Genomic DNA, 11,765 nt, shown 5'->3' with positions numbered 1-11,765 from the left:
AGACGATTTGCGTCGAATAATTTCTTGTGTGATGTGTACGTATTTTGACGCCTGTGTAATTGTCAAGAGTATGTCATACTGAAGTGTGAGTGAAAGATGAGATTGAAGAAAACACAGTGAGATGAAATATGAGTACATCATGTATGTATAGACACTAGCTACATGAATTCTACAACAAACAAGACCACCAGCGGAGAGAAAATACTCTACCACATAATAATAACATCGAATATCTAATTTCATTCTAGTTCAATAGGTTAGGTTGTCACTCTGATGAATCAATACACGGTCCATGTCAAGTGTTTCATGGGTCGCATCGGGCTCATGTATGTTGCTAATGTTATCCTCGACTGATCGGTAATTGAGGGACAACCGTGAAAACTTAGCGTCGTAATTTGTGGACAGTTGTGGAGGAGAACAGAGATTGCTAAATCAGACACCTCCAGACAGTGTCCTAAGTGAACCTCCTGAAGCGACTTCTGACAACATCCAACAGCAAGACACTCAATACCATCATCAGACACCTACAAACCATAACAAAGTGAATACACTGAAACGGTTGTAGCTACAGACACTGAGACAGTACAATGCAAGGCTGTGGTTTAGTTTGCATAGAATAATTCTAGAAGTCTACACAACATTGCTAGAGGTACAGTCCAACACACCCCTTGGAATGCATGACCAAGTCCACATTTGAGACAGACGTTGCCACTTTGATTACAACAACATTCAAACTTTAATAAAAAACTAAAAAAGTAAAGGTATAACAAACAACTGTCCCTTTTAGCCACACACTAATTATATCAACTGGTCACGTGACTTACCTGTGTTCTTGACATATCGATGCTTTCCAGATGCCTGCTGTACTTGGCTAGTGACTTGAGAGACTCATCAGTGACTCTTGCACATCCGCTCAAATTCAGGTGCCTGAGGTGAGGACAGTGTCTCGCCAACGCCGATATTGCCTTGTCGTTCACGAGGCCACAACGTCTTAGAAAGGCGACTCGTAGATGAGGCCAGAACGCGGCCAGAGAAGCCAAACAATTCGAAGAGATGGAAACCCGACTCGTTTGGTTCGCAACGTTCAAGTCGAGCTTCACCAGACTGCAGCAGACAGTCGTCGTACGCAAACCGACGTCTGATATTCCGTTACACTGACTCAAGTCTAGCACTTGCGTCTTCTTGTTTATCAATCTGTGGATGTTCCTGTCGCTCACGAGGCCTCGACGCGACAGCAATTTGAGACACTTGTTTTTGACTTCAACGGGCAAATTGTCCAGCTCATTTTCCAGACGGGATACGTTGTTCGCTAGCGTTGAAAGAGACAAGTTCAAGAGACTAAATACCGCCATTGCTTGTTGCTGTGGCAACCTTACTAAAATCTAGTTTCCCGTATAACCTGACAATACCCCGTATAATTACTGGATCCTTTCTACAAAGCAGGTAATTAGAGTTGCCTCGTTTCGTCCTATTTAGGTCTTCATGGTTCTGTCTCGGTTGTGATACGGAATGCCTTGAGCTTTTAGGTCTCGTACAATGTGTTCAGGTAAAGATCCGGACACTGAGATGGCATAGCAGCCACGTTTCAGACTTCCTACAATATACCGTACATGCAATAACGAAACATCCAGATTAGGTGTACGTTAATACGTACTAATTCTCTGCCATTTGGCAACCCAACTGTCTTCCGGTGACATCATTGATATCAAACTACACAAGTATTGTAAATAACAGTTGGTATGATAGTGTCAGAGAAAATATAAGATATGTACAACAAACCCATCAAAATTGGAACTCGTGCAGTCATCAATCACATCTCTGTTGTTTTTGAAGCCCAGAAAGGACTCACAGTTCTCACAGCCATCGAGTTCAAACTGCTCGACAGTCTGCAAGAGAAAAAGGCACAAATAGAACAACATGTGTATGTATTAGTGAAATCATACACTAGATTCAGTCACGACAGTCCAAGTATCCACCAAAGTCAAAATTTCAAATAGAAATTGCAATTTACAGCCAATGGATAATTGGGCACTTAAACAAAACAACTTCACTGTATCATGCTGGTACATGTACCAACAACTTGTGATATGTGTAAACCAGTGCGAGGCAACCTATACTAAACACTATGAATCAGACTATGATTAGATTACAGCATGAAGTTCCAGCCATAGTGCATTAATTAAATTACAGCTCAAGACACTAATCACCAATCAAGGGGCGCTGGAAGCAAATCTAGAGTGGTAAGTCATAGCGAGCGTTAAGTAGGCATGGTCATACAAAAACCAGTGCACGCTACTGTACTGGGTCTCATTATACAAACACTAAAAACTTGCCAAATAATCTTAGTCGCTCCTCACTAACACATAGGACTCTAAAAACAGAAACCTCTGAATATTGAGCAATTTGACGACCTTGAATATTTGTGTACAGAGTATGGTGTAGTGAACATATGAGCTATTTAATCACCTACCTCTAAACTGGAAGTATATGCTAATGGATGACTGGCAAAAGTCCATTTTATAAGAAGTGGTATGGTCATGGCCGTACAAGTCACACCGTTTCCTACGGCCATACCAATACTCTGTCATCTCCCCACCCTAGACGAAGCGGTGACCTATACAAGTCAGTGTATACCAGTATTGCACCAACTGCTGATATGATATTTAACAGGCATAACGTCAGCCGATGTCGATACCAAGCATTGCAATCAGTCAGTAAATCAGACTCAATTTTGCCTGTCCTAACTTTGTTCATAACAAATTTATATATTACAAGAGCCAATACCTGAAGTTACAACAGAACATGAGATTTTTGATTACTTACAAATTAATAAATTCTTAATGTAATTTTAATTTAATTAAATTAATTTAAATTTAATTACTGGACACATTTCGTGTCAGTCTTGCTAATACTGGGCATACTGATTGCTCTCGTCATGTAGTATCTAGACATCAACTATTGCTTCACTGGTCTTGATCCTTTGAACACACAAATGCTTTCAAGAGTGATTTCATCAACTACTTAGTGGAAACAATCTCGTACCATTCGAAGAAGTTTGGTTGATAGCAAAACGTTACAGCAAATTTTGTAAGACTGGGGTAACACGTACGCGTCTACAGTTCAACTCAAAGTACCGCGTGTTCAGTAATTTCAGCGTCCAATCTAGTCAATCAATCAACATACTTATTACTTGTACGGTACACTCAGGCGTTATAATACTGGAGCTACTTGCTGCCAGAGTCTTTGCATCATGCGACGACCATGTAGACCAAGTCAAACTAAATCTGCCTAAGTGAGAAGTCTCGACACTTACCTTGACCAGTGAGCAGACTAGACACGCTCTCAAATGCCTCAAATCCTTCGGAACGACGTCCATACTCCAAACTCGGACGCGTAGCCTCGCGGTCCAACGTTTCTCCGATGACGCGCAAATAGAGAAACGAAGATTGAGTTTGATTGTTCTTGCACGTCAAGAACACATTAATTAACATACCAGGTAGTCCTCAGATTAGGCAGTAAACATAAACTTGTTTTTGTATTAGTTAATTAGTAAAACGAAAGCGATTCTAGCAATTGATCGTTTTATTTTAATTAGAATGTGAGTAACCAGTAATATATTTAACTAGATAGTTTGCCCGAAAAATAGTAGTTCGAGTGCCAAACAGATGATTACAAACAAAATCCCGGATGCACTCACCCGTATGTTTCGAAAGTATGACGCGACGGAAAGGGGTCTGGCTACGCGAGAATGCAGTTTGCAACGTTACCATTGGACGTTTATTAGACTCGAGCCAGTCTCTCCCCGCCTTCGTCATTCCCCGGATTGTCAATCCTGCGAGGATTGACAATCCGGGGAATGACGAAGGCGGGCTGGCTCGAGTCTAGACATTTATGGGTACAATGTAGCACCTAGAAGCTGTTTCTACTGTTTCACGAAACAGGTGTAGCAAACGTGGCAGCTATTGGACGTGCCTAGACAGACGAAGGAATTTAGAGTAGACGTTTAATTATCTAGCTATAGTATCATAGCTCACCATGATCCCGTTCTAGATCTCTTCACGGGTAGATTACAGAATTAGCAGCCACAGACAGAATTCTCGTAAAGTTAATTAATTTAGCGTTGTATGGAAATTTATACGCTTGAGTATCCCGTTCTAATTTTCATCATGAAGTATATATAATGTCTAGTACTAGTCTAGAGCGTATCTCTGAAGAATTATCAGTTGGACAGAATTCTCATGAAGACTTTCTTTCAGAAATCATAGTATCCCGTTCTGAGACTATATTGATTGCTAGAAAGAAAATGTAACGGAGTGTCCGTTTCCAAAACGAAGTGGCTACGTGGACGGTCCCGTACCCTCGACTTGCTCCAGCTACGGGTACGGCACACTGGTCACACATGACGTGCACGCTGGTCACATGACACTCACAACTCGGTACTGTACATATATACGTAGCTGCAGTCACAGAGGCGTCGGAAGCAAATTTAAAGTTGTCCGGCCTAACGCGCGCTAGGTGGGCGTGATCATATAACGGTTAACGCACGCTAAACATTTCTCTAAAAGCTTGAATACCATACAGAGAACGCAAGATTAACACTTAGTAACTACTAGAACAACATGTGTCAAACCTTACAAGGCTATTTCTGTACGTAAATCTACATTGAGCCAAAAATGTTTCTTCTGTGTTCTGATTCCCTACAGAAATCATCTATGCATAGTTCTAGATCAAGACTATCACATGCTTCTTTGTGCACATGCAACATTAAAAGGTGATTTAACCTTGCCTGTGTCATAGTGCACCGAAGGTATGTTTTAACAATGCAGAGAGCTGAGAACGTTCTTTCACTAGTTGCATTTGTTGCAGGAGCAACAAGGATCAAGCGTATAAGTTTGACCACCTCAGACAACAGCAGTTGGCCGGGTTTCCCTAGTGACTTAACATAGTCCACAACATCCATCAGGGCTGGTGTGACTGCCGTTTCTCTAAGTGAGAATACAGTATCAATAGCTGCGTCTGGAGGATATTGCTGTCAAAGTCTGTGCAGTACAACTCCTGTATGCTAGACAGGTCATCCGTATAGCTCTCTCCAGCAGCACCCTTCAGAAGTGTGCATTCAAGCTTGCTGTATATCTTATAGTGTGGCTGGTCAAATCTGCTTTTGATAGACTGAATTGCCATATCGAAAGCGGAAAAATACATAACCCGGTAATGATCTTCTATACATGTTGCGAAGTGTCCCGAACTTCCTTCATCATATCGGCAAGGACGCTTCCTTTTCCGAGGAAGGGAAGGCTCTGCAACATCTTCTTTGCTTTGTTTCTCTATCAACTTTTCCCAGAAATTTGAGAATTCAGCTTCTGTACGCATTAGTGCAAGAGATTTGATGGTAAGTTCTGCTAACACTTGACCTTGTGCAGCAGACATCTTCTTGTGCTGAAGAGCTTTGCTCAGATTGTCAACCAACTTCAAGACTTTTTCTCCTAATGCTACTCCAAAGAGAAAGTCAAATGAAGAAAACTGAGCAGCAACACCAGTACACCGAGCAGACATCTCTGGGTCTCGTTTTGCCATATCTGCAAAACTGTCTAAGCTGGATTGGATGACCGAAAAGTTTTGCATAACACTCTGTAGAGAAGCTGCTCGAACGGTCCATCTCGTAGGGCATAGTGTCCTAAATCCAGGGTCTTGAGGAGCCATCTCAGCTTGAAGTCGCTTGTACTCAGACTTTCTTTTTGCTGAGTACTTGAGAAGTTTTGACAGTTCAAATGTTGTGTCAAGGGCATATTTGATAGGGATTATGTCTTTGATGGTGTCTTGGCAGGCTAAATTGAGGCTATGACCATAGCAGTGAGTGAACAATGCTCGTGGTTCATCTTGAGTGAGTTGAGCAGCAACTCCTGATAGACATCCTTTCATCACAGCTGCACCATCATAGCACTGACCACGACAGTTGGCCAGACTAAGGTTCATACGAACAAGAACATCCCTGATAATTGCTACAATGGACTTAGCATCAGTTGAAGCAGTGATGTGCAGCCCAATAAAATCCTCATGAGGCTCTAGGTCTTCATCCACCCATCGTAGAACTATTACAACCTGCTCCTGGGTACTTGCGTCAGTGGTTTCGTCTACCATAATGGTGTATGGTGTGCCTTCAAGTTTGGCTGAGACATCTCGAAGAATTCGTAATGACATCACCTTCAGCAGCTCATTCTGTATGTCTGCACTTGTGTACTTATTTGTCTTTTTCTGCAACCAATCGGAGAGATCTGTAGAAAGCTCAAAAAAAAGACGAAGGAGCTGTGACAAATTGCTATCAATCTCTTTGGTGAGGGCGGAACCGCGGAGGGCAATACCTTGCCGTGCCAGGAACCTCAGCGCCCTGAGAATGCGAAGGAGGCTGGCCCGGTTTCTCTTTCTGTCTTCAACCAATTGAGTTCTTAGTAGTTCACCAACGTGCTTTGTTGTGGCAGGTAGCGTGATCAGTGACTCAACCGCTTCTCTGTGGCAGTCTGATTTCGCGTGTGAACGAAATAAGCGGGTGGCATCATTCCAGTTTTGAACTCCGCGATAGATGAATGCCTGCTCAGCAGTCTTGCATTTCAGCTTGCCAGACTTCGCAGCCTTCACACAGACGTGACAGAACACTTTCTCAACGGAGTCGTGCCAATGAAGCCAAGGCCAGTTGTCGAACCAAGCAGCTTGAAATGATCTTGATTTTGGGGCTTTTTTCCCAAACGAAACTTTTGGAAATGAAGCACGGCGAGGCTGACAGGGCTGATCACCGACATCTGGAATCCCGTCAATCTGCATATATAGCACACGGAAATGGTTAGCGTGCGCTCTATCTACCGCTGCCGTGTCCTCGCGTTGCCAGCCTCATCTTTGTGACTGAGCGTAAATTTATAAATTACCGCCTGAAAATCTAGCTGTACAGAATGCTAACGTAACTAGAAATATATCACTTATTTAATCAGTTAACCCTAAACCGGAAGTATACGCTAATGGCCGACTGGTAAAAGTCCATTTTTCGAAAAGTGGTGCGGCCGACCCCCTTCCGACGCCCCTGAGTCATGTCCTTGTCTGCCATCAAAACTCTGGTAGCTGTCCAGGACGGATTGTTTTCTTTAAAAATAGACATGATTTTGATAGTGATGTTGCTTCAAGTAACAAAAATGCTGCTGCAATTTCACTTTGCCCATTGCCATCTTCTATGAGGATAATGTATAAAGGGAACCGCAGCTCAAGAAGCTTGTAGGTGGCATCAATAAATAATATCTCAGGGTACGCATCAAATGTCTTTTTCATTTGGTCATCTTGAAAATGGACTCCCAGTAGTTCTTTTTGGTCATTTGCCATTACATGCACACTTGAACCTACACGTGACCACCCCAAATGCACATTAACAACTCATTCTACAGCATTTAAAACTTACATAATAACCTACCATATTGCTCTGTCAGTTCCTTGACAGTAACTTCTAAGTTGTTACGGGTACTGCCACTTTTCATAAGTGTAGATAGATTGCTCAGGTCCTTTAAAAGAACCACTTGGCCTGTTTCGTTTGACAGTTTATCTTGAACCATCTTCTTGTTTGCTTGTAATGACAGTAACTTTTGTGCTTCTTGCTTGGCATCATTGGAAAGCTTTCTCTGTCGTGGTAGTTGCCTGAAGAGTTCCTATGAAAACAAGAAGGTGCTGTTTATTGTCTCTAAAGTACTATGATACAGCCAAGTGCAATGCAATATGCCATGCCTTTTAATTATTGAATGCAAGAATGACAATAATTCTTACCTTGCTAATGTCATGATTATGCTGGAGGTTTATACCTTTGATGGTCAATTTCTGTTCATCTGTTGATGCTACAGTTCTCACAAAACATGGGCATTCCATTTGAAAGGTTCTGCAATGTAGTGAAGTTGTACATATAAAGGTGTTGAATAGCTATTACGACAAACAAATGAGACTTACGAGTGATTAGGGCATTTTCCTGTACCCCGTGACAGGAATTGCTTTCCACCATGAATACAGTTATACTGTAATTCTGAAAACCTTAAGTCAGAATTGAAGTTCTTTTTACTTTCTCGCTTCTTGGCAGATTCTAGTGACCGGGATCTCCTAATGTAAAGTTGTACAAATGTTGCTCTTTCGTAACTAGAAATGCAGTGCTTTAGCTCTTCAAAGGAGGAAAATTCTTGTCCAGTTGTGAGCTGTGGAACTGTTACAGAAGAGATGTTCAAATGAGTTGTAGACGGACTCCTTTCATTGCTATTCTCTGTACCTTCGTCACATGGTGCATTTTTGTGACCAAAACTGTCTTCTTCAGTTTTGCAGTCTTTCTGGTTTAGGCTAAGTCTAAGTTTGTTTGCTTGAAGTTGATATGAAATTTGTTAGTTAAAAGACGATGCCGTGGGTACAAGTGCAGACTTATCAATGATGTTTGTCACGTCAATAGTCTGAGTGGATATCCAACACGCTAGCACCTTGTGTAGGTAAGGTGAATATTTACTTGCTTGCCAAAATTAATAGAGTCAAATTCATTCAGAGCCATGTGGGGTGAGCATATACATTCCTAGACATTTGTTGGGGTAAATGCAGAAATCGCAACAAATGTAAACGCTATTATTCCACATGCCGATGAACACTTTTGAACAGTAAAGTTCAAACAATTTCGAGAACAGATGTATTCACCATTGGGGCCAAACATCGGCTTATGCATTGCAATCGTGTGATAGAACATTTTCATTTGCTTGCTAAGAACCCTCTTCAGTTCTAAAGAAACCTACTGTGTTTCAGCTGACAGATTGATGGGAATAGGAAAACCTACGGGATCACAGTAGTAGTAGACATCTAATACAGCTACCACCCAATGATTTCCTGTTAGCAACTTGTTGGAAGCCATGGTGGTCTGAAGTAATTGATTTACTGAAACGTTTAAGATCAAGAATGCAAGACGTACGTTTCCTTGCCTTCTGCAGCTGCTAAAACAACTTAGTGCAATCTGTTTTGTTATACTCAGAGAGAACTATGCACAGACGGTCTCTTGAACGTCGATTTAATTAAGACATCAGACAAATTTGCAGAATGTCCTCTGTTAGCCAATGAATACAAGTCAACATGGAAATTTGATGACTGCTTAAGTTACCACATGTCGTTGTTATGGCAGATGCTGGTTGGTTCCATAACATGTTCTTGAATAGCTGGAAACTTTGGTTGTCGAGTGGTGTCACATCCAAGAAGTCAGGAATGGTGAAATTTGTAGAAAACCAGTTTTTCTCAAGAGTGACCTAACAAACAATTAAATGAAGAAACATTAAAGGACATGGTATCCCTAGTGCAGAATTAGGTAGACATCTTCGCAATGGAATTATGTTGCTAACAGGGCTACTGTTCGCATGGTAATGTTGACAGTTGTGGCACAGTGATATTCTATTACTGTCAGTTGTTGGTACATCCAAGTATAAGAATAGTTAATTGAAAACTTTACTGCAGTTTGGAGCAGTGCCGATTACGTTAGACTTAGCACCATAGTTGCCTAATGAACTGGTTAGATGGCCATGTGTGGCTTGCTCAGCTGACAGGTTATGAAGTGTCGGCATGCAACCCTAATCCTGAAGTAATATCAATTATGAAAAGTTTTCTATTGCATTATTTCTGAATTGCATAATTGTATGGTAGAGAAGCAAAACTGATAAAACTAGTTTCGGAATCTAGAAAGTTGTGACATGATTTTAATATTGATAGATTTAATTGAAAGATTTGAATGTGTGTGATTGCATATGATCTGTCTGATAGTAGTTTGCTTCATTTATATGACTCCTCAGCTTTCCTCCTAGGACCATACTTTACTCATGCTGAAAGGAATTTTGTGGTAAGCTGATTATACTGTTCAGAGGGAATTGAGTCGCAAAGTATGAGGAACTAATTCACAGTTCGGAAATCAATCATCAATGAGTGCTTCTTTAGAGGCTTCTCTAGAAGCAGTTGAATTAGGACAAGAGGAATGATATATTTATTGTCAATTCTGTATCTTTGTTAGGCGAGAAAGAGGTGACTACTTTATATTTGAAGATTAGAGGTTGCTTTATATAGTGTCTGTATAGCATATGGTAGTTTGCTTTGAGACCTGTTGCTGGTTTTTTTAAAAGTATGTTCTGTATCTACGTTGAAGATGTATTACAATAAATGACAGAGGGCACAGAGTGGTGTGAATGACGGTATTTATTCCAAGTCAGCAGTATTGTTGGCACCAACTGAATGTGTAAACCCTTATATTTACCAGATACATGTGCGTGCATGTTCCTGTGAAGTTCATGTCAAGTGTATGTATGCAAGGGTCAGTACGACAAACAATTTGTTCTTTCTTGCATCAATCAAATTTACTTGTGAGGCGATGGATTTGGCTTCGTGTATTGCTAGGAACTCTCCAATTCCATCAAGATCAAATACACCAAACAAGAATCCAGCAGCCTGGATTTCGTCTTTACAGTCACAGTCTTGATTGATCTTTCCGGCTAGTCTTCTGCACACAGACTCACTGGGTATCACAGTACAGGTATGGGGGTTGCTGAAAAGAGTGCTTCTGGGGACAGTGATGACCTGACCCTGCTCTGGACTCACACTAGGAAACTTCAGTCTACCATATTCCTGCCTGGTCAGCTCTCTGATAGACCTACAAGTGTGAAAAAGAGATGACCTAGATGTTATCATTATCGGAACAGCCCACCATGTAGTACATGCACTGTACAGCTTCAGCCAATGATTGTCTAACCTGCCCTTGATTGTCGAGCTTGAGAAATTCGCAAACATTTGGGCGCGAAAGAAACTGGCGGTGGTCAGAACACACTTGCGCGGAGGAAATTTACGCGGGTAACTTTGAAGTCTGCACGTGCAGACAGTCACCGGCACGTGCAAACAATGCGCAAGTGTCGGAAAAGCAAAGCTGTCATGTGACCAGCGTGCCGCATCATGTGACCAGAGTGCCGTACACCCGTAGCCGGAGCAAGTTACGGGTACGGGCCCGTACCCGTAGCCACTTCGTTTCCAAAAATCTCGTTGATTGGATACTAAATTGCTATTAGCTACCTAATACCCTGTTGAAGCCATTTCGACAGTCCCGTTGGACGCCGCATTACTTCGAAGACATTGCTGCCGTTGCAGGAAACAGGTCTAGCGAACCTGTCATCTATTCGACGCGAATCCCGTTCGGAAATACATATCCGAGCAGCAGTAACTTGAAAGTATACAGTACGTGCAGTTACGTACTCACACGGACAATCTGTTCCACGACTTGTCCGACTCTCGCCATTTCGACAGTCCCATCACTTCGAAGACGTTGCTGTCATTGCAACGGAGAGTCGCTATACACCATGGTCTAGATAGATACCATGCAACTTCACGTCTCGTCTGACTCACGCCATTTCGACCGTCCTGTTGCACGTCGTCACTTCGAAGACGCTGCTGGCGTTGCATGGAAGGAATTCGATTCGCCTACGTGACCGAAGGGGAGCAGTTCCTCAAGACCCGGATATACTAAAAATATCTTGCCTCTTTCGATGTCACCAGCACTACACGACACGCTCCGTGGTACCGTCCGACGTCGGGAATGGGTTAAATTCGGTGGAGATTCGACACGCCGTTCCAGAGATATTTGCGCGCGAGCGGAGGCGGGTTCCATCGGCAGAAAATCGCTTCGTAGAAGTTCAGAATACGACAACAGCTTCACCTTCGACCTCTATGGATTTGGCGTCTGCGAGCCAAAT

General features: G+C 42.2%; 3 protein-coding genes across 3 annotated transcripts; all 3 read right to left on the bottom strand.

Moving 5' to 3' along the window:
* Positions 1–88: 88 nt before the first annotated feature.
* LOC134186554 (protein AMN1 homolog) lies at positions 89–1,352 on the bottom strand. The gene is made up of 2 exons (XM_062654543.1): positions 825–1,352; positions 89–524 (listed from the first exon to the last, which is right to left on the bottom strand). The coding sequence occupies exons 1-2, from the start codon at positions 1,350–1,352 to the stop codon at positions 279–281; spliced, it is 774 nt and encodes a 257-aa protein (XP_062510527.1). The 3' UTR covers positions 89–278.
* A 100-nt stretch (positions 1,353–1,452) lies between these two features.
* LOC134186452 (transcription elongation factor SPT4-A-like) lies at positions 1,453–4,960 on the bottom strand. Its single transcript, XM_062654426.1, has 6 exons — positions 4,787–4,960; positions 4,636–4,697; positions 3,314–3,461; positions 1,780–1,886; positions 1,655–1,710; positions 1,453–1,594 (listed from the first exon to the last, which is right to left on the bottom strand). Exons 1-6 carry the CDS (start codon positions 4,958–4,960, stop codon positions 1,473–1,475), a joined length of 669 nt encoding a protein of 222 aa, XP_062510410.1. The 3' UTR covers positions 1,453–1,472.
* On the bottom strand, positions 4,960–6,198 carry LOC134186451 (zinc finger MYM-type protein 1-like). Its single transcript, XM_062654424.1, has one exon. The coding sequence runs from the start codon at positions 6,196–6,198 to the stop codon at positions 4,960–4,962; it is 1,239 nt and encodes a 412-aa protein (XP_062510408.1).
* Between the last annotated feature and the right edge of the window lie 5,567 nt (positions 6,199–11,765).

Source organism: Corticium candelabrum, chromosome 11, assembly GCF_963422355.1.
Source record: "Corticium candelabrum chromosome 11, ooCorCand1.1, whole genome shotgun sequence".
In the NCBI taxonomy this organism is placed as follows: domain Eukaryota; kingdom Metazoa; phylum Porifera; class Homoscleromorpha; order Homosclerophorida; family Plakinidae; genus Corticium; species Corticium candelabrum.
The sequence above is the reverse complement of the archived record's forward strand: the minus strand, read 5'-3'. Positions and strand labels throughout refer to the sequence as shown.